Here is a 23,749-nt window from a genome sequence, read left to right as displayed (position 1 = left end):
CTTTGAGTATTTAAACTTGATAGAAAATGAAAATTTCTACATTACAAATAGAAGCCCCAATTTATGACATTGTTATAAGATAATCACCAAAGAAACATCAAGAAGCCCCAATTTATGACATTGTTATAAGATAATCACCAAAGAAACATCAAGTTGATAAACACAAATTGAACATGATTTTCTCAGAATTTGCCATCGTGCGGTACAAAAAATATGCAGGCTAAATTTACTGCTTATTGGATCAATACCCAAAATTACAACTATGCTACCAAGTGAACAATTACATGAATGCCACTTGGTTTTGTTAACTAAATGGTTTTCTGCAGTTTGATTAGCGAAGTGAATATGTTGAGTTGAGATGGCTATCTGCAGTCTGTAGAACTATCTTTCACAAAGCCGGATTTCCGAGATGGCAACAGTGGATGTCTTGGATCCCTTGATAATTCAGAGTCTCTTCTGCATAGTTCAGGTCCTTCAGGATGATCTTTCAATGATCAAACTCCATGACATTCGTTAAATCAGTGTACTCACTGCTGAATTTCGAGAAAGCGTCCCAACGAGTAGGAGTTGAATCTGATTTAGAAAAGACAGAGTTTCAGAACTTGTAGAAGCCTATAATTCACACTACTGAACCAACATATGGATACATATGTAAGATCAGAAGATTAGCAACAATTGAAATGAAATGGAACATCTAGCATCAAAATTTAAACCAAACAGCCAAGGAAACATGAAATGGAAAATAATAGCAGTTTAACTAATCGAAATTTACATAACCTGAAAGAAACGTTTTCTGAGGCGTATGTCACAAGAGATGACTTGCAACCTCCCACATCAAGTATTCTGATAGAAGTGAGTTCTTTCAAGCCTTAAATCTCCGTCAAACTAGTACAATCTGTAAGGTCCAATATCGCCAACTGTTTAAAATTGGATAAATTTGGTAATCTTTCCATAGATGTGCAGCCAGCTGCCTTCAGCACTTTCAGAGCCGGAGGAAGTTCTACAATGGACAACAGATGACGACAATCTCTAAGATATAGAAATTCGAGGTTTGAGAGCTTGCCAATACCGGAGGGCAGTGCAGTTATGACATTTCTGGATAAACTCAACTTTTCTAATGATAATGCAACCTGGCTTGATTATATATCTGGAAGTTTCTTTAACCGAGTAGCACCACTAGCATCTAGCTCCCTCAACCTTGTAAGCTTCCAGAGGTGATCAGGTAGTACCTCTAGCTTTTCACATCCAGAAATATTGAGAATTTCCAGCGATGTCAGGTCGCAGATGGTGTCAGGAAGATTTTCAAGGTTCTTTTTATGACATAATATCAGCTCAACGAGCTTATCAAGACATCTTATTGAATCTGGTAATTTTGGAACACTTAGTCCCTCCGCATTGAGCTCTTTTAGGGATATATTATTTCCTAATGCTGCAGGTAATGCTTCGAGACTAGTACAAACCACTAATATATAGAGATAGTATCCAGTATCTCTTTGAGACTACTGCAACCATTAACATTTAAAACTTCCAGTGCCCTCAAGTTACAAATGGTGTTGGGAAAGTTCTCTAGGTTCTTGTTAGAACATAAGTTTAGCTCAATAAGCTTACTAAAACGGCCAACTGAATCCGTTAATTCCAAAACAGATAGTTTCTCTGCATTAAGCACTATTAGGGATTCAATGTTCCCCACTTCTGTAGGCAATGCTTCCAGACTACTCCAACCACCCACATTAAGATATTGCAAAACTCTTAAGTTGCAAATATATTCGAGACTTGTTAAGTTCACACAGCCACGCAAATTTAGTGAAACAAGTCTCGCCAAACTTCCAATTGATACATGGACATCCTTCAAGCTTATACATCCCTGAAGATCTAAGGTTTCGAGATAAGGAAATTTATTAAAGTCTGGAGTTGTCGTTAATTCTAGAGAACACGACATGTTTAGAGTCTTTAATCTTTCAAAAACATACGGAACCTGTACAAATGAGTGTTATGATTAGAAATTGATCTGGAAATTATCCTAGAAATCTTCATATATGAGAAAAAACATGTTCAGAATACCTACATTGATTGGCTCCCACATTGTTCTCATACTGCTATGAGGCAACTCCAGAATAACAAGTTTGTGGGGGTAAAATTCAGATGGTAAACACTTTAAAGGACACCGATCCCAACAGAACCACCTCAAATCTTCAAGTGTCTGTTCAAAGCTTCCAGTAAGATTGACAACTTCAAGGTAAAGAAATCTTAATCTACTCATCCTTTTGAATGTTTCTGTACCCCATGATACTCCCTTTAGTGAATTGTAGAAATGGTTGCTAGGGATGATACCTTCAATCAGTTCTGTTCCCTAACACATTTACAAAGAAGAAAAGTCGATCAATTGTCAATATATTAAAGAGATTATTAAGAGATTGAATAGTTGATGAGTTATGTTGTATTATATGAAGTCATATAAAACTATCAAATGAACTTGAAACCTTCTTCTAAATATATATGTACTGTAGTTACCTTTTGCTTCTTCAACACATCGCATATATCTTCAGGCACCCACAATCTACTATGTTTTCCAGGCTCATCAGGAAAGTTGTTGCGTGCAATTTCTCTTCCCATATCCCGAAGCAAATCATGCATGCCTAACCTTTTTCTCTTATCAATAGTTAGTAAACATCTTTTCTTCAGAATATCAATATGATGATCTGCGTATGAATAATAAGTTTCCAATATTTTGATCGCCTCCTCTTTGTTCTTTCCAATGAAAAAACAAGCAATGTCAATAAATATTTTCTTCAGCGCAGGATCATCCAATTCTAAGGCATCCAAGCTAATTATTAGTCTTTGCTGAATACTGCTGCTGATAGGAATTCGCTTCAGTTTCTCAATGTAAGATTTCCATCCTACCTCGGATCGCTAATACAGATACGAGCCATATACCTCAATAGCCAAGGGAAGTCCACCAGCATGACATAGAATATCTTCAAACATCGCCATTCATGTGTTGTTTGGTTTATCATTTCCAAATGCATGTCGGGTGAATAGTGCCAGTGACTCGGCATCGTCCAGCTCATTTACTCTGTATCGATATCTGGTTTCCACATCGATAGTATCCAGTATCTCTTCATCCCTTGTAGTTATTATAACTACACTCCCAGGAGCAAATGGTCCTACTAATGATTCAAATTGTTTATGCTCATCTATGTCATCAATAACAACCAGAATTTTTCTTCAACAAATTCTAGCTTCTATCAACTTAGTTCCTTGATCAACATGGTGAACATTAACTTTTTTCTTACTTTTAAGCACATCGCTAATAAGTTGTTGTTGTAAAGATACTAGGCCATTTGTAGTCCCTGAAATTTCCCTAACATTCGCCAGAAAGCTAGTTCCCGTGTAGCTTCCTAGCAAAAGTTGATTATACAGAGCTTTAGCAAGTGTTGTCTTTCCTATTCCAACCATCCCATATATTCCCATCCTAACGACACCTTCTGTGTCACTGCTCAACAATATTGTTATCTCTTTAACTCGAGACTCCAGCCCAACAGGATGCTTTGCGACATCTAAACCCTTGGAATTTATGTTGAGTAGAATCTCATCAACAGTTTCATTGATAACATCAGCTTCAGACCTGCGATTCAATTATATAAAACATAACAGTATACATTAGCGATGGTAGGTAGTGAATGGCTTAATCTTAGGACCCGTGTAGACTAATTTACTCTTTATGTTGTTTTATGTAACCAGGTCATAATTATAAATTACAGATTTACAGTATCAGGAAAAAAAAATCATGATAGATATATACAATTATTCTAGTGTGCGAGCACAAAATAACTGACTACTTTTTCATTTCACTAACAATGATAGCCCTCTCATCCCTGTATGCACAAAATTCTCAACGGATATAAATCTGTCGCCTAACTAGAAAGTACTCATGTGTCTCATCCAATTGTTTATGTTTGGAATGGAGCGCTCGGACTACAAAGTATAGTTTAAGAATTATATTTTATACGAGTCTTAAAATACATGTTGATCCTCCGTTCCAAACATAAACAATCGGATGTGACGGAGTGAGTATTGATATGTAGTATTGTTCTTGGAGAAACCAGTTAAGAATGTACATGGAAAGGATCCAGTGGCTAAGAAGTTTGAATTACCTGTTTCCGGATATACATGGAAAGGATCCAGCTTGATGTATTTCAAAAGCTTCTTTAAATTTCCAAGTTTCGTGTCGCACAACCAATGGATGAATGCTGTAAAACACAACAATAACCCATCTTTTCATTGCTTTGTAAGAATTATAGATCTCTACGAGCTAAAGATATTAAGATGCTAAAGCTTGAAATTATTGAAGATTGCAAGAGCTGGCATGGAGTCAACACTAAACAAAAGGCAGAGATGCATGGACAGAAACGTTATTTCACTTTATTGATAAGTTTGGTGTTAGTTAAGATTCGAGAGATGGGCTTTTTTTATGAATATAAAGTAGAAAGGAGAAAATTTAACAGACCAACTGTTTCAAGTGCTATGACAAGTTAATTGGGCCAGACCAATATCAAGGTCTCCTATGCTCAAACTTACCGTTAAGACCATGAAAGTTAAATTTGGGAGGAGAAAACATTAACCCGCTGAACAATAAAATTTAAATTTATGCGTATTTCATAAGTAAACTTGTCATGTCTTAGCCTTACTGCAGTCACACAGGTGTGAGAAAGTAACACGCATTGTTCAAGTTCATATATACACTACACGCATCATATCCACAGCTCATGAACCAGGTTTTTCAATTTACAAATAATGAAATTGATAATTGTAACAAAAACAACCTTTTTAAATGATTTTGTTATTATTTTAAAAAAATTATGTAATACAAAATTCTGAAAATTACGTGAACAAAATTAAAATAGCGAACCTACTACTAGGCAAGGGCAGAGGCCTAGCTGATGAACTAGGGACGACAATGAAGAAAAAGAACCGGAAAAGACTGAAATCTAGCTTAGGAATTTAATAGGTAGGTGTAGCCCAGCAGCAAATACAGTAGATTTGAGTCTTTCATTCTTTACGAGATTTCAGATGACTCCTATCATCATCATGTGCAAAAAGGCTAACTGTATGTTTCTTCCACGCACGTGAGAGTCTGGGCGGTGGCACGTGAAGGAGGAGTTATTGACGCTTGGGTCGCATGTGATGTGAATCAATCAATTGCTCTGATGGTTAACCGTTACACCCATGTCGTATTACTATTTCTGTGTCTTGGCTCTTGCCAATAACTATGAAGTATGAACGATGGTGTCCAAAACAAAGCATAACACTATAACTGAGGTATGATCATTGCAAACTACTATGAACCGGAGATACTTGGAGAAATGGTTAAGTTTTCTGCACTTAAAAGAAAACCTCAAATACCTGAACAGACAATTCTCACTTTACATAATTTACCAGATTCTAATATATATTTATGGTACAAATTCATTCTCATTTTTATTAACTAGATTCGAAATGTTTGGTCGAGATTAAAATTATAATTTATGACTTAATATTAATGTAGTAAGCCGAGAATCCAAGATGTATGTTAGGATAATTTGAAATCATTGGTTTATGGGTTGCTAAAAAATGTAATAATAAATATAAATGTGATTTATGAGTAACTTATGACTTATGAATAAATTTTATTAAAAATTTTTGAAAAAATTAATTCACTGCAAAATATCTCAAATTAACTAACTTTAGGTCAGTTGATGACTTATTACACAAAACGGTATTGTTCAACTTTAAAACAAAAAAAATTTAAATTCCTATTTTGAACAAAAATGCTCCTAAAAACATAGAATGGAAAGCATTATGTGAAGATAGAAGTTTAGAGGTGCTTGACATTGGAGGAGAATTTTTATTTAGATGTATATATAACCAAATCGCATATAAGCCTTGTGATTAAAAGGAGCCGATCGAGCCACATTGTTGAACATAACGTTAGTGCGTTCACTTGATTCGGATTAGCCGTTGAAAATGATCAGGGGGTTCTAATCTAATCGCAAAAGCAGACTTTCTAACGGTCCAAAGTTAAAATCTTATGATTGGGGTGGCCCACTCAGTGGCTCCCGAATTTTGTTGTGTTGTTTGCATGTTCGTTCATGTTTAAGAATCTTCATGTACTTCGGATCCTATTAATTAACCTGCATCATATCAGGAACATGTGTGTATTAAGCAATTAACAACCATTCATCAGCTAGAATCATATACTTGAGAAGCAGTTAAGCCCTATTTGGTTTAGTTTGACGATAAAAACTATGGAAACGACTCGCCAAGTCTTCATTAAGTATATTTCATATTATTCTTTTGTATTATACATCATCCAAATAATAAAAGTTAAATGTAATATTAAATACTAAATACTCATGATTTATGTATAAATTCTCGACATTTCGTAGCACAAGTAGAAGGGATGTCGGTTACTCGGTTATAGTTTAAAAAAAAAAAAATAAGTGTTTTGAGTGGTAAAAATTATGTTCTAAAGTTTTTTGATATATTGAAAATTGTTAAAAATAGTATTTTTATCGATAATATTACATTCTGATTTGATTAAAAATCATTAATTTACTGAAAATAAAATCGACAATTTTTAAATCAATAGATTAACCGACTAATTTTAATTCAGTAAAAGAAAGGAGTTTGAAAATGGTGACCGTGAATTGTGTGATAGCAGTGGAGTTATACATAGTACCAAGAAATAAATACCACAAAGAGACAGAGAAAGACACATGTTACATGTATGAAAAGGTGAAAAGAGAAAACAAGGGGCCTCTGCATCCACACAATCAATTTCAAGAACCCCACCACATAACCCTACACAAACATTTTCAAAATTTACAAATTATCAAGGGAGCTTCCTAACTATTCATTTTAATGGCTCTCACATGCTCTTGGTTTACTTGTTTTCCCCTTTCGTTGAAGTTAGTAGCTCTACCCAAACGCTTCTTGAGAAAGAAAAGGACAAAAACAACTAGAAAAGTCCAACTCTCTTGTTGACAAAACCGAAGTTGGAGACAGAGATGTTTAGAGGAAAACAGCAGTGTAGTTTCACATTCAACTTAAAGGCTTTGTTGGTCAGCTTGTTATAGGAAAATCAGATGATAAGTCTTGTTTAAACAAGTTTCACATTTATGTGGAGAATAAAAATGAAAACGGTGGGGTGTATTTTTGTGTGTAATGGTCCAATGCATGTAAGATTGTGTTTGGAATGAATAGTAAAATCAAACACAATCAAATCCATTGAAATGTTTGGTGTTGTGAATTTCAAGGCAAGGCTAAAACATCGCTTTCCATAACCATGCCTCTCACGTCTCCCACTAGACTCGATAGATGCTACCACATTCTCCAACCAGAAAAAAGGTTTTTTCCCAACCGATATGTCCGTGCTTGTCTTTCTTTTTCATCTCCATATTTTTCCTGTACAATTCACGAGATTTACTCTCTTTTTTTCTCTTAAAAATATGATGGACGCAATAAATTTATTACCAGCTTCACTTCAGAACTTGAACTAATAGAACAAGTAATTAAGAATTTATTATTTTGAGTCCGGTTTCAACTCTGACTCATCTCAAAAAAGTCATCTCAAAAATTCTGAGAAAAACTACTATATGAATTTATCCTGGACAGAGACCAGAGAGTGAGAAATAATCGAATAAATTAGACACCGAAACTAATAAAAACTGTGGAATGAGAATTCGACCATTATTGCTGGATTATATATTGTCCAACATTTCAGATATGACTGTCAGATACTCAGATAATAATTTCAAGTACTATGTTATTACAAAACCACACAAATATTTTTACATGCACATTGCAATCAACTGACCTGGTACTTACAATGCTGAAAGAATGTTGTTTTGTACATGACCAACAAATATTATTTCAAAAATAACAGCAGGGCAGAGGTTTGTACATTGTACACAAAATGTGAAAAAATGGCACAATGCAATTGATATTCAACCAAAATATCTTTACTGCACCATTACACTAATACAAGTACCATCAGTCACTGCTCAGTTTTTGAAACTAAAGAAACACACGTGCAGGTGCAGCCGTGACCTCGGAATCTGTGCCTCCAAAATTTTAATTATTCGACTAGTATAGCTGTTACCACCTCAAATATTCAAAATTATAATAGTACAATACAGATTATTGGACTCAATCATTTTAATTTCTTTAATTACTCTTATAATTCATGTATATACAATTTTTTTTATTGTTTAAACGATGCCGTTTCAGCCAACTTGCCGATTCTTTCTACCAACTCGGGTGACAGCTTCTTACCCAGTTTCTTCTCCTTCACGATCCGAAAATCGAACCCGAACACTTCCGAAACTTCCTCGGAGCTCCACCCGGCTTTTTGGAGAGAGTCCGAAAACCGATCCGTTTTCAAGAGCAAAGCATCCAGGAGGCCTTGATTATCCAAACACATCATCTCACCGTCCAAAAAACCCGAGGCTGACACATTTTTAATTTCGTTCACGTCGGACTCGGCCCACCCGCCTTCTTTCAAAACCGACCCGACCCGATCAATATACTGGTTTACCCATTCGGGTACCCCCAATCTGGGTATTTCGAAATACCGGTCCGGCGACGACGAGTTCGAATTTCTCCGACGGCGATCCACGGCGGCGTCCGACCAAAACTCGACCCATCTCGGCGTCCTCCCTCCCGTCACCGCATCTAAACTCCGCCGCGAATAATTCGATAGAGCCGCAGCCGATTTCCCACTCTCGGATCTTTGCTTGGATAGTGAAACCGGGTCGGACCCCCGAAACAAAGACGATTCCCGGTCGAAAAAATCGGATAAATCGAACCCGCAACAGAAGATCTGATTCTCGTCGATAAAGAAAACCGGGTTACCCGCTAAAGTCGGGTTGCACGGAATGTAACACCGACTGAAAACGGGTATCAATAGCGGCGCTTTCTTCAACTCATTTCGGGCCATCTTAAGAGCCTTTTCCGGGTCAATGGGTCTCGGACCCCATGACTTGGACCACAAAGCATTACGCGCAATGTGAAACGAGATAGCCGCGATGGGCAAATTGAGTGAAGCGCGGAGCTGGAGCCGAGCCGAGCCGGTGGCGCGCCAGTCCGGGAAGCCGGGTCCGATGGGCAACCCGGCTGAGAGAATGGCTTTGAGGTCGGGTGGGAAAGCGAAGCTGAACTCAGCTTCGGCTTTGGCGAACTCGGGTTCGGATAGTCCGGGTTGGACTTGGGTACCCGAGTTTTTGAGATGGTTGATGACTTTATCAGCGAGGGAATTGAATGAGAGGAGGCTGTTACGTGGGGGTTGTGGAGTGGAAGGTGTCGATGCGGCGGCTCGGGCGGAGAGGCGGCGGAGTCCGGCGAGGTGGGCCGGGTTAAGGCCACCCATTCTCCGGTCCACGTCCACCATTGTTGTAATGTTTGTGTTGTGTGGAAGGAGCTTGTGAAGTTATGCTGGTATTTGTATGCGTATCGGAGAGGGAGAGAGAGAATGGAGTGAGAAAGGGAGAGTAAAGTATAGTGAAATGGGAAGATTTCTAGATTTTGTGTGGAAAACTGGACTACTTATAGCTGGTGGTGGGTAGTGGGGACCATAACTTCTACGAGTAATTATATTTCCCTCGGTCCTGGTAAATTGTATACAGTTTCCTTTTTGGGACGTCCCATCAATTGTATACATTCCAAAAGTAGTAAATTTTTATAATATAAAATATCATTACACCAACTACTTTCCTCCACTATCTTCATTTTATAATAATATAAACACTATTACACCCACTACTTTTCTCCACTATCTCAAATCTATTATTAAATATAAATGGGTCCCACCACCATACCCACTCTTCATCTCACTTTACTCATTTCTTACACAATTTCTTGGTCTCCGTGTCCCAGCCATTTGTATACAAATGACTGGGACGGTGGGAATACTCCATAGATTTTCTTCTATTCATTTTTAGTTGTGTTAGCTATCATTTTAAAAAAAAACAATTACAATATGTTTTAAAATAAAAAGGCAATATCGGCCCAAATAGTGATTAAAGATTTTAATATTTCAAATGTAATTATATAACAATAAAATGTATTGCTTTGCAAATAATTAATACAATAATATAGATATATTGAAAAAACTACTAAACGATATACGTATGTGCATGCTTAGGTGCTCAACATACCGCTTACTCCGTCCCTAATTACATGTTTTCTTTACTAAATTGATCATTGTTTGATTGAAATTTTAATATATTATTTAATTGATAAAAATAAAAAGTATATAAGATCATATAAAGGTAGTGTATATTAATATAAATTTTGATTTCTTAAAGTAAAAATGAACTATCTAATATTAGTCGATTTAACATTTAGATAATTGAAATGAACGCAAACTCTTTTTTGTATACTGAAAATGTTGTAAATTATTTCTATTTATATTTACTCCTTGTCTTGTTTTTACGATTTTTACAGAGTTTCAATAATCGGATTATCCTAAAATTTGGAGGGTATCGTGTGGATTTTTATCGCTTTTATCTTGTTATTTCAGTTAAATGCATTTTTCGGAATGTATCACAGATAAAATTTGTGTATGTATATTAGAACATCTCCAATATGATGGTTAAATAGTTGTAGGATATTATATAAAATTTGTTAAATTTGTAAGATATAATGTTTCGATAATATTGATCATATCGGTTGTTTATATTTTAAAAATAGCAATATTTAATGTTTTAGATTATTATAAATATAATATATTACTTCAGTATGGTAATAAATTATGTGGAATCTTCTTACACATTTCTCATAATTTTGTGGATTTTCGACAAATATAACCAATATCAACAGGCTTCCTATATTTACATACAATGAGAATGTATCATTGAAATTGAGTTTTTTTTACATAATTTTTATAATATTTAATTTATAATGCATATTAATGATTTTTTTAAAGAGTTTTAGATGACTTAGGTTGCTCTTATCTCTTATTTAAGTGAACTACGATCTCATAATTTAAGTTCTTTATTTTAAAAGAGTTTTACACGTATAAATCTTGGTGTATCATGTTTAATATATTAAATTTATTTTTTAATTAGTAGTTAAGTATGATCAAATATTTATTCAATAAAATATAATTTTTCAAATTATGATCACTTTGTCCTGTCAATACTGTCAAACAAAGAGTGTTTCATACCGTATGTGTTTAGAGCATCTCCAAGAGCCTATTTGTTGGCTCTTAAATATAATATAAAAAATGTGGTTCTTAGCAATTTAGGACAAAGTTAAGAGTGTAAACTCCAACAATACTCTCTACATCTCTTCTCTATTTCATATTTTATTCATATATTGGGCTCCACTAGATGGAAAGATGGAGGTGAATTGGAGAGAAGGATTTTTTTATTGTGAAAAAATAAGTTAGGAGCAATGTGGTGGCTCTTAACTTTGAGGAGAGAGGAGAGAGAAACAAGAGGCTCCTAGTGATTTAAGAGCCACTTAAGAGTCTCTTGGAACAACATTTTTCCTCTTCCTCCTCAAATCTCAAGTTAGAAGCCTAAATGAAGAGTCTCTTGGAGATGCCGTTAGTTAAGAGGATGGTGAAAGTGTGCAGGGTTGGGTATAAAATTAAGTGGGCATGGAGATCCGTGTTATGAGTAAACGTTTGTAACACACTTGCAGCACAGCGTCTAGCCGTGTCTAACCGGCAGCCTTAATGAATCTCATCTTCCATCTCACCTGACTGTTTCACTATACTGATCATTGTACATCAAACTTCGTTTATTTTAAATGTTAACGAGTCTTGATGAAAAATCCTTAATAGATTATTTAATAGTATCATTGATAAATTGAAAGAAAAGGACTGAACATGAGGCCTAACAAGCACCGGTGGTCATAGGAATTACATTAGACGTCTTATAAGGTTAACCATTTTATGAAAGATCACAGTAATATAAATTTTTTACACTAGACGTCTTATAAAGTTAACCATTTTATGAAAGCTCACACTGATATAAAACTTTTATATCACAAATATGAAAATCTAGCCACTAAAATCATGCCATGTATAATTCCATTGTCGTTTTGCAACTTACTCTTACTTACCGTTTATTGTGAAAATCACATGTAATTATTAAAATTTGTGATGAAAATCTGTTATGTATATCTAAAAACAGGTCCCACATATTTCTAAAAAATATGTTTTTTTTATTTTTTATGAAAATATGTCATAAATTTTATCCAAAAATATGATATTTTTTCTTATTGTAACTCAAATATCAAAAGAATTATTAAATAATTGTAGAATAACACTTTTTTAGAGTTTTTTTTTGATGATATGGTAATATTCGACAACACTTCCAAACATGTCTTAAGTAGGCTCGCAAATTCAACATACTAGGCTTTAACTCGTGCGAAGCACGGGCGGATATATAGTTCGTAATTTATTATTTATAATTTATATTTTAACATCATTTTATTAGTATTTTAGCATTAATAGATTGAATTTTAATTAAATTATACTATTCAACTAACTATATTTTCTCTCGTTTACTTGAAAATGGACAAACCCGAATAAATATATATTTACATAAGGATTTTAGTATATTTAATCCGAATTTAGTACACGTGGATTTAAAAACAAAAAAAATCGAAAAATTCAAATCTTTTCCAAGTATAGCCGATCGTGTAATACCTTTGAAAGATTCAGTAATCTACTTAATCGAATTTTAACGTAATTTTGTAATTTTGGTTTTTTTGACAATAGTAATTTTTAAGATTAGAGTTGAAAAGATTATATTGAAATAGAACACGTTAAAGTTAAAAAAGTTATATGAAAGTTCTTGTTAAAAAGATATTCAAAATTGTATATTTATAACTTCATTATAATTTTTTTAATGAAATATTATATGATAATGTATTGTTAGGAGTGTTTTTAGTATTTGAAACTGTTTAATAATGTAAGACTAATAGACTCACATTTGTAGACTTGTAGTACCAAAATGAGAGTATCAAACCAAAAAATATAACTAAAATCTTGGATTACAAATTATACCTTGGCTTATTATAGGATAGTATAGTATAGATAGGCGTCCAACCCTTAATATTGGAGTAATATCTATAATCGGAGAGAAACAAAATTTTGATCTCTTACGGCAAAGGCAAAGAGGCAAACTGGGAGGAGATAACATGCTAAATCATTTCTGAGTTGCTCAATTCTCTGGGTCCAAAGTGAAAGTGTTGTGTGTAGTAAACAAAAACAATGGCATGTTTATAAGTTACAGAGAGATAAGAAGATTCTTCAAAATTTAATAGAGATCCTACCGCAACCGACTAGCTAGACTAAATAACTCTTCAATGCAAACGGTTATTTACTTGGCACGTGAAATCTCAGACAAATGCGCATATGCAATGTCAAACATTTTAAAATTTCCCATAAATTTTTAGATTTACAGTACCAACTTGGAAGTGTTGGAGTAGTATTTAAAGAGTTCCGAATTGACCTTATTCAAAAAATCCACCTTGCTGCTGTAGTAATTGTTACTCCCTCCGTCCCAATCAATTCTATACAGTTTTCTTTTTGGGATGTCACATCATTTGTATACATTCCCAAAATAGCAACTTTTTATAATATAAAACACTACTACACCCACTACATTCTCCCACTATCTCCATTATATAATAATAAAAACACTATTACACCCACTACCTTACTCCACTATCTCAAATCTATTATTAAAAAAATATGTGGGTCCCACCACTTTACCCACTTTTCATCTAACCTTACTCATTTCTTACACTTTTTCTTGGTCTCCGTGTCCGATCCCAATGTATATAATTCATTGGGACGGAGGGAGTAGCTTGAAATTCGTTCCGTAGACAAAAGAAAAAGACGAAGATCTCGGTCTAAAAAATTGAACGGCGCATAGCAATCGTTCGACTGAAGAGCTTCAAAGCTACAGCCTACAGCTGTTTTTCGTTTCTCTCCCTATTTTTTGTTGATTTTTTTTTTTCCAAAAAAATCATATTCCAAATTCACAAGATTGAACCTTTTATATTTAAGTGACAACATGTCATGGATGGGTATGAAAAATTTTAAAAAAATTATATTATTTTTATTTATAGAATTATAATATGTATATATATATATAACACACAAATTTAAATCGACAACTCACATATATATATATATAAAAACATTGATTAAAATAATATTTTAAAATTAATTAAAATAATTACTCAAAAATATTTTAAATTTATACATTCTAGTAGTTAAACAAACACATTATATTAGAAATGATACTTCAACCTCATAATTTCCAACCTCATGCTAACTCTCGGATCAAATAACTCAATAAAAAACTAGAAATTTGGTCGTTACAATTCTTGATATATTTGTCAGGTCAAACATGGAATATTATTGAAATCCACCGTTTTTAACATATATTCTAAGCTTTTCACATATACATATCACAGGTCTAGAAGCAAGAGCACGTTACAGTATTTTCACTATGCTAATATACTTTATTTTCCCTATATCAAATCATTAAGTTAAAACTTAATTTTGAATCCGTATTAGAAATTTATAAATTCGGAGTATATGTTTATTGTTTTGCAATGTGTACCTGCCCCCAAGAATATGAGATCTCTGTTCGGTGAGGACGTTTGACTCGGGGGTCAAATTGTATGAGCTAACGTGACTTGTTACAATAAAGTCGAGACAACTAACTACCGAAATATGAAACAGTTGAAAACACATAATTAAAAGCGATATGTGCGGGTGTTTTGTAGATGCATGTTATCGAGTCATATAAGCACAAGCTACAAACAAAATAGGCAACAGTTGTCCAAACTCACTCGAATCGGTTGCACCCTCGGAAACCAAACGTTGCTATTGTGCATGTTTCGACAAGCCAAACTACTTCGCTTGCCGCCTGTTAATGAACTAATGCATGTATGTGACAAATTTTATGGCAAGTCCTTTTCACAATTCGACATATATGTCTTCCCATCTCACACTCCAAAAATTTCAAATTTTGATTAACAATTCAATTTCTACATGTATTAACATGATATGAACATGCGAGTGAAAAGCCTCGGTCCCACGTCGAGTAGCGTGAAGACTTTAGTTCAAATTATAAATATAAGTACTGCTATCAATTACACCAACAAAGCATGATTTTTGGGGCTGTAATGGATTTGTAGATTAACCAAGTTGATTACTTCAGCTTATTTTTAGATTTGAAATTTAAAACTTCAACTTGATTTTTGAAAAAGGCTCGGGATTTGATCTGAATTGGATTGTCAGAATATGATTTTTTTAATAATGTTTTGTTGTTATCAATTTTCAAAATTTAAAAAATAAATTTTCAAGTGAAAGTGTATATAACTTGGTGTTTGATAAAAAAAAAAAAAATAACTAGGCAAAAGAAAAATTCAATCGGAAAAGACCATAAAGTAGAAACCCCCAATGAAGGGTGCAGATGAGAAAGCAAGAGGAGGCAAGGCCCTCACGGAGAATAGATAGATTGTCGATAGGTGTAGTAGAAGGCAGTAGGCAAGGTGGGACAAGAAGAGAAGAGGGCCTCTCGTGAAAATGAAGTGGCCACCTTTGCTCCCTTATCTATCTTCACATCTTTAATTATTTTTATTGTACATGTATACATTTTCAATGCATTAATTCAATTTGTTCCCCTTAACTATTGATTAGTCAGGGAAATCGATCCGCATTTGTCGTCGATCATTTCTAATCACTTTGTTGTTTCGTAATCAATGTTACGGTGTCCGCACGACTTGCATTAATCGCAATTAAGCCATTTATATGATACGTATCTATACTGATGGCCGTAGGGATGTCAATACTGGTCCGTAGCCTTCATGGTGGTATTTTTTGGGTACGTGTATGGTGCCCTCTTTTTTCTGTTACTTGGGCCTTTTTATTTATACTAGGGGAGGTGGATGCTTAAGAGGGGGAGTTGGCTAGTCTACATATCACAGATGGAGGTTAATCCCGAATTTCGGGGGTGACAGGGTATTGGGACGATCGCCACGTGTTCAGATGCGTATGATTAGTAAGCTGGGTGCTTATTAGTTGCTGACAGGGTATGGGGGCTGCTGCCACGTGTCCAGCTGTTTAGGATTAATAAGCAGGATGCTTACAAGCAGCTGGGTCACCTGCTTTGGTATAGCCTACGGCTGTTCGATGTCGTTAGGGGGTGGATTTCGTTTGGGACCTTGCGGCCTTGCGGATTTTGAGGGGTTCCAGGCTTCAGTCCAAAAGCCTACGGTCTTGCGGGCCATCAGATGCCCCTCGGATGTGGAAACGCCTCTTCAGGGGCTTGAAAACATCCGAAACATGTGCAAATTTAAGTAGTTCGATTTTTTAGAGGCAGCTTTGAATTTAAATTGGGGAGTGGAAACGGCGGTTTCCTCTGGGAGTAGTGGGGGGCCCCACTAGCAGTTATGATTAGGGGAGAGTTTGTGAAAAGGCGTGCCTATTATTTAGGCCTGGGGTGTGTTTTCCGTATATAAGCGTGCATATGCGTTTTGTTTCTCTTCTTTTTTCTCAATAGCGTTCCTAGTTGAAAGAAAAGCAAGAAGGGTGAGAAGGGTTTCTATCTGCCGTTTCTTATTATCGACATTTTCTAGTCAGGTAAATCTTCTTTTTTCTTTTTGTCTAAATGATCTGTGGGGATGAATTCTATGGCTTTATTTGTCTTTTTCCTTGGTTGGTTGGTGTATTATGATAGTTTGGTTTTCTTGATATTTTTTGTTTGTAAGATTATCACCGTGGTTTAGAATCTATCTTGGTTATTACTTATTGTTTTGGGGAAGTGGAGTTTGGGGCAGGCAGTCAGACGCCATTGATATTCGAGAGTGTGTTTGGTTAAGGAGGGTTTGGTGAGAGAGAGGTATTTGGGGATTTGAGAGTCGCTAAGGTTTGGGGGAGGGGATTAAAGGGTTGCAGGGATCTCACAAGGGTCCGTGCTGAAAATGTGCCTTCGGAGACTTTGTTTGCTTTTCGTCCCTCCATATGTGCGTCTTTTCTTTTAAAGGGGGGTGAGGGGTTATGGTAAGCCTTAGTACTAACTGCCCTTTACTATTGTTTGACAGAGATGGGTAAACGGAGAGTCCAAGGCGGGTCGAGAGAAGATGAGGACCTCTCAGATTCTCAGAACCGGTTTTTGTCCGATTCCCCGGGCTCTGAGGGTAGTTCTAGCAAAGGGGGTGAAGAAAGTGAGGAGGGGGTCTTTACTTCCAAGAGGGTAGTTTCGTCTGTAAGAGGTTCTGGGAAAGAGGGTTCGGCTTCTGAAGGGGATTCGAATGTGCTGTTGTCCGTGAGGATGGCCAAGAGAAAGGCTCCAGTTGCCCAGAAGGCCGATTCAAAGGGTAAAAAGTCTGGTAAGGTCAGAGGGGAAGGGAAAGGAAAGAGAATCCAGGGGAGTAGTGACGTCAAAAAAGGGGGTAAGGGCATAGGGGGGCGGCGCGGTATGCCGCAGAGAAGGAGAGAGTTGATAATCCCGACTCGTAGTTGTTTAGGGACGGCTAAAGGGTGGCTGGACACCCCTGAGAAATTTGTGATGACGCCTCCGGATGCCCGTAGGGATGATTATTTTAGGACCTACGGTGAAGCGTGTTTTCATAGGTCCGAGGGGGCCGTTATATCAGATGCCGTTTTAAGCGGCCAACTGAAAGAGTTAGAATATATTAACATGCCCTGCTCGTTTAAGCCGGAGAATTTGGAGGCAGTAAGGCAAGCTTTTCAGATTCCGGAAGAGTACGAGGTAAGGATGCCTAGGGAAGGGGAAATGGTGTATCATAGAGGGGACGATTTGTGGGTTGGGATTCCGCTGGAGCATTTTCGTGCAGGTCTCAGACTACCTATGCATCGGTTTATGCATACTTTACTTACTGAGATGAGATTGGGTTTAGGGCAGTTGGGACCGAACTCTATTAGGAAAATCTGTGCTTTTATAGCCCGTTGTACAGATTTGGGCTTAGAACCTACATTGAAATTGTTTTGGGCTCTTCACCAGTTACAAGCCTCAAGGGGGCTAGAACCGTTGTTCGAGTTGCATTGGAGAGGGAGGTCTTTCGGGGGTGTTTTGGTGGAAGGCCCCTCAAGTAATAAAGGATGGCACCCTGAATTTTTAATGTTTCGAGGAGGTGATTTAGGGTATTTGCCGTGGTATGGGAGGCCTGACGGGGCCGGGGCTACGGTTGCTGTGAAAAAGCGTGAGGAAATAGAAGAGCACGAAGAGGCAAGCGCCCAGTGGTTTGTGGGGAAGGAGCTAAATGGGATGTGGAATGAAGCTCACTTCAGGAATACTACCTTTTTATACAATCATAATTGTAAGAGTTGTCTTAAATTGGGGGTATTTATGTTGTCTTCGTTGTATTTGTCGTTGTGTTGATTATTCGCTTTTTAATGTAAGGGGGTGAACCTACTCATATTTTCTTCTTTTTATTGTAGTGTTGTTGAAGGATCTTCCCATGTCGGGTGTCGACAAATTTAGGGCCTTGCAGCTGGCCAGGTCCCGAGCCGTTTCCAAGAAAAAGAGTGATGCTGAAGCCGGAGGGTCTGCCTCACCTTCGTTAAGTTCCGCAAGAGGAGGGGGTGCCGAAGGCTCCGCCCATTTGGAAGTGGCATCGGCTCGTCGGGTCCCGAAGAGGGCTAAGGAGGATGCGGGAGAAGACAAGGAGAAAAAGAAGGCTAAGACGGTGGAGGTGTCCACAGAGAAAGGAGTTGGAGGCCTGTTGGAAGAGAAAAAGGAGACAATCCCGGAGGAGATCGTGAGAACAAGGGGAATTCCCACCGAGATTGGGGGCTTTGTTTCTTCTGGTTCAGGGCTGGCCCCTCAAAGCCTCACTCCTTCGGCTGCTGGTGCCGTAGGATACTCCCTTACCCAGTTTCAAGCTGGAAGGGGCTGGCTTGGGAGCCCTTCGAAGGGGGCAGCTCCGCTGGATGCTTTGAACATTTTCACCCTGTCCCCCGACAAGGAGGTGATGGCAGCAGAGGATGATGATAGGTTGATGGAGGCCACCCGGGAAGCCCTTGGTCAGGTAAATGCGGATTTACATTATTGACATATTTTGTTAATCAAATTTGTTTTGTAATGTTTGTCTTTGTTGTTATTGTCAGTTGGGGACCAGGGTAATGAGGTTGATTGATAGAATGGGGTGGAATGCCCGTCAGGCAAAGACCGACCGTTTGGACCGTGACAAAGAGCGAACTGAGAAGGAGAGGGTCTCGAAAGGGCTAGTCGAAATTAAGAAGGAAGTGGAGAGGTTGCAAGAAGAAGTAAGGAAGGGAAAAGAATCCCTGCGACAACGTGATCTCGATTTGTCTAAGGCAAAAGAGGATGTGGAGGTGGAGCAGGGGATCGCTGAGAGCATGCGTCTGGAACTGGATAGAATCAAGGGTTTGGTGGCGACCAAGGACGAGGAACTTGTGAAAAAGAACGAGGAGCTGGAGAGGGTCAACAAGACCTTAGAGACGGTGGAGAGGGAGGCGGTCATAACTTATCAAGACAGTGTTGATAAGTATAAGCAGTCTCAGGAATTTAAAGATGAAGTGGATGCAGCTGCGGGTTCTTTTCACGCCGAAGGCTACCAGGATTGTTTGAATTTTGTGGGGGCTGGGAACGTAATCAATCTGGAACTTCATTCAGTAGATAGGTTCCTGGCCACTTTCTTAGGAGATCCTCCGGCTAATCCACAGAATGAGAATTTGGGGGTGGAGAACGTGGAGATAGAACAAGTGGAAATAGAAGGGGTTGTGGTCAACTTCGGGGCACAGCATAACCCCGAAGGTGTGATAGGGGTGGAGGATCTAGAGAACCCTGAAGCCGAAGGAAATCCCGTAGGCGGTGGAGATCCTGTTGCGAACCCCGAAGCGGGGCTGGTTGGGGAGAACCCGATGGTCGGAGAGGGGAACCCTGCGGCTAATGTTGGAGCCGCGGGCGCTTTCGTTGCTGGGGGAAACCCCGTAGATGTGGTCAACCAGGCCAACCCCGAAGGCGGGGCATGATCGAGATCGGGAGATCTGAGGATGTTTTAACTTTATTACTTTTGTTAACTTATTTTGCTGAACCTAGACTCTTTAAAGCCGAAGTTGTTTATCCGGTGTAACTCTGAATGTAATTTGTTTAGGATGTTTGTGGGTCAATTATCATGCGTATTAAATTGTTTTCAACGTTGTTATTTAGATTTTTCGTTCTTCACCTCGTTTTGCCAGAAAGATGGCGTAGGCCAACCAAAGGTCTTCAGCTTTTGGTCTTTTGAGGCGCATTTAACAGGTCTCGTTAAATATAGCCGTTTCCCAGGTATTGGGAATTTGGAAAGACTATGCCTTGGAAAGTGGGGTTTTTGACTTAACTTATTCAAACAGTTATTATTAATAGGAGAAGGCTAACAGATGATCTTCACTTCTCTTATTTTCTCTTTTGAACTTCAGTCCGTTTTCTTTCTTTAACCGGGTATGTTTTTTCTTCAGTGTTCCTGTAGTAGCTTTAAGTTTTTCGTATATGTCTTTCGCATTATGTATAGTCATGGTTGTGTCTAATTTGATTCCGTTTTACATATTTGCAAACGATGAATCACGCACATCTATATATCTATCTGGTTTAAACTTATCTGAATAGAAGTTTTCAGCTTACTGTGACGGTGAGTTTTAGCATGGATGATCACCGTCCTGGTATGGGTTTTTGGATTTGGGGGGACCTCATGATTAATTATGCGGGTATCGTTTATTTGACTTGGAAACTAGTATTGTCGAAATGGAATATTTGAATGTGTCATATTAGTCAAACGCCAAATCTCCATTGTTTCTTTCTTCTATTTCAGATCTCATGGCTAGCTCTTCAAGTGACAACAAGAAGTCGGCGGTAAAGCATCCAGACAGGGTCGAAGCCGAGGCGATAGTGTCACAATTGGTATCGGAAACTCCTGATAGCGTGCTAAAGATTGTCAAAGAACTGCTATGCAAGGATCTAGTGGAAAAGCTGGCTGTAAAGAAGGAAGTAATCCGTAAGCAACGTGAGCATCTTGTTGATTTGGAGGTGCGCTTCGAGGAGTTGGAGGAAGCAGTTCACCAGGCTTGGGAGGAGAATGATAGCATCCGTAGGGATTTGGACATGCATCCTGAATTGGCCTAATTATCTGTTTTATTTATTCAAGACTTATTTACGTATGATTTTGGATAAGAACTTTTGTTTGATGTGATTTGCTGCGGGGTCGAACGTATTACCCCGATGGTTTGACATGAATAATTTTTATTGGATAACTGGATTGTGTTATTTATGAGTATATTTGTGTGTGGAAACTTGTTATTGCCCCTGGTGTCTTGGGGGATATTTATGTCAGTTTATCGGATCATCTTACCTTGTGGTTTATAGACTTCGGTTCATATAGATAATGATAGAGAAGTGTTCTAATTTTCCAATCACGTTTTAGACTTCAGTTATACTTAATAGGCTACATATTTCAATCTAGGGATTTTTTTTTTTTTTTTTTTTTTATCCTTTACTGGCATATTCAAACGCAGTTGAGGGCGACAATGAGTTTGTTTCAATAATCTATAAGATTGTAACCCATAATGTAATTTTTGGTACATGGCCGTAGCCCTTAGGCTACTTATGCTGGCGCAGGATGATTGCTTATCCGTAGCCGTAGCCCTTAGGCTACTTATGCTGGCGCAGGATGATAGTTTGTCCGTAGCCGTAGCCCTTAGGCTACTTATGCTGGCGCAGGATGATTGTTTGTCCGTAGCCGTAGCCCTTAGGCTACTTATGCTGGCGGAGGATGATAGTTTGTCCGTAGCCGTAGCCCTTAGGCTACTTATGCTGGCGCAGGATGATTGTTCGTCCGTAGCCGTAGCCCTTAGGCTACTTATGCTGGCGCAGGATGATTGTTCGTCCGTAGCCGTAGCCCTTAGGCTACTTATGCTGGCGTAGGATGATAGTTCGTCCGTAGCCGTAGCCCTTAGGCTACTTATGCTGGCGTAGGATGATAGTTCGTCCGTAGCCGTAGCCCTTAGGCTACTTATGCTGGCGTAGGATGATAGTTCGTCCGTAGCCGTAGCCCTTAGGCTACTTATGCTGGCGTAGGATGATAGTTCGTCCGTAGCCGTAGCCCTTAGGCTACTTATGCTGGCGTAGGATGATAGTTCGTCCGTAGCCGTAGCCCTTAGGCTACTTATGCTGGCGTAGGATGATAGTTTGTCCGTAGCCGTAGCCCTTAGGCTACTTATGCTGGCGTAGGTTGATAGTTTGTTCGTAGCCGTAGCCCTTAGGCTACTTATGCTGGCGTAGGATGATAGTTTGTCTGTCATTTATAAAAGAGATATAAAGAGATGAGAAGTTTCATAAACATAGGAGCTAAATAACATGTTTACAAGCTCTAGAAGAAAAACAAAGCGGTCCTGAAGCCACCTTAAGGATCGGTCTTTACTGGGGCAGGAGCCTTACGGAAAAAAGCGTTTGAGGTGGATGGCATGCCAGGTGTTAGGTATGGGTGTACCATCAAGGTGCGTTAAGTGGTAAGAACCAGGTCGAGTGCTGTGGTGTACTAAGTAAGGGCCCTCCCAAGATGGGTCGAGCTTCCTGTTGTGAGTGGGGTCGGATGCGGCCGAGGATCGAAGTACTTGATCCCCCGGTTTGAAACTTCTTGGGTTAATTTTTCCAAAGTATTTGGCTGTTTTTTGCTTGTACTGAGCCATTCGGATGACCGCATTTTCCCGGGTTTCTTCCAAAAGATCAAGGTTGGCTCGAAGGCCTATTTGGTTAGCTTTTGGCTCATAGGATCGTACTCGGAGGGAGGGTTGTCCCAGTTCCACAGGGATTAAGGCCTCGGTCCCGTAAGTGAGTCGGAAAGGGCTCTCGCCTGTGGGTTTTCGAATATCGGTCCTGTAGGCCCAAAGTATGTTTGGTAGCTCTTCTGCCCATGAACTCTTGCTGTCTTCTAAGTTCTTCTTCAGGCTTCTCAAGAGACTGCGGTTGGTCACCTCGACTTGTCCGTTAGACTGGGGGTAAGCTACAGAAGACTTCTTGTGATGTATGTTATAAGAGGTAAGATACTCTTCAAACCCAGTATCCGTGAACTGCTTCCCGTTGTCAGAGATGAGAACCCGAGGGATCCCGAACCGAGTTATAATCATGTCATGGAAAAACTTTTGACAAACGGAGGCGGTAATGTGAGCCACCGCTTTCGCTTCTACCCATTTAGTCATGTAATCAACCGCTACTATAATGAACCGGAGAGATCCTCGGGCCTTCGGAAAGGGTCCCATGATATCGATGCCCCAGGTGTCAAAGGGGATCGGAGACAATATGGAAGAGGGTAAAACTGGGGGTTGTCTTGGTATCGGGGAATGGAACTGACACTTGAGGCACCTCTTCGCATATTCGAGGCAGTCCTGCCGTAAGGTAGGCCAATAATAACCGTATCGCAAGACTTTATGAGCTAAAGCCTCTCCCGAAGAGTGACTGCCGCAAATCCCTTCGTGAACCTCCAACATGCAGTATTCGGCTTCTGGGATATCTACGCACTTAAGGAGTGGCGATGTGAAAGACCTTCGGTATAATTCCCCATCAACTAGAGTGTAGTGGGCAGCCTTGGTTCTAAGAGATCTTGCTGCGCTTCGATCCTCCGGGGAGATATCCGAAAGGAGGTAGAGGCGCAACGGAGTCATCCAATTAGGTTCGTGGTTGGCTATGGAAAGGGAATCAAGTTCCCCCGGAGGGAGCTG

At 38.5% G+C, this 23,749-nt stretch overlaps 3 protein-coding genes across 3 annotated transcripts; all 3 read right to left on the bottom strand.

Moving 5' to 3' along the window:
- Window positions 1-985: 985 nt before the first annotated feature.
- Window positions 986-4,375, bottom strand: LOC108193919 (protein SUPPRESSOR OF npr1-1, CONSTITUTIVE 1-like). Its single transcript, XM_017360773.2, has 4 exons — window positions 4,155-4,375; window positions 2,512-3,625; window positions 2,066-2,350; window positions 986-1,975 (listed from the first exon to the last, which is right to left on the bottom strand). Exons 2-4 carry the CDS (start codon window positions 2,632-2,634, stop codon window positions 1,463-1,465), a joined length of 921 nt encoding a protein of 306 aa, XP_017216262.1. The 5' UTR covers window positions 2,635-3,625; window positions 4,155-4,375; the 3' UTR covers window positions 986-1,462.
- Window positions 2,992-4,282, bottom strand: LOC108194979 (TMV resistance protein N-like). The gene is made up of 3 exons (XM_017361913.1): window positions 4,155-4,282; window positions 3,294-3,625; window positions 2,992-3,194 (listed from the first exon to the last, which is right to left on the bottom strand). Exons 1-3 carry the CDS (start codon window positions 4,280-4,282, stop codon window positions 2,992-2,994), a joined length of 663 nt encoding a protein of 220 aa, XP_017217402.1.
- A 3,582-nt stretch (window positions 4,376-7,957) lies between the features above and the next one.
- LOC108194058 (uncharacterized) lies at window positions 7,958-9,567 on the bottom strand. The gene has a single exon (XM_017360950.2). The coding sequence runs from the start codon at window positions 9,425-9,427 to the stop codon at window positions 8,243-8,245; it is 1,185 nt and encodes a 394-aa protein (XP_017216439.1). The 5' UTR covers window positions 9,428-9,567; the 3' UTR covers window positions 7,958-8,242.
- Window positions 9,568-23,749: the final 14,182 nt, after the last annotated feature.

This window comes from Daucus carota, chromosome 7 (assembly GCF_001625215.2).
Source record: "Daucus carota subsp. sativus chromosome 7, DH1 v3.0, whole genome shotgun sequence".
Classification (NCBI taxonomy): Eukaryota; Viridiplantae; Streptophyta; class Magnoliopsida; order Apiales; family Apiaceae; genus Daucus; species Daucus carota.
This window is presented reverse-complemented; position numbering and strand designations above follow the sequence as displayed.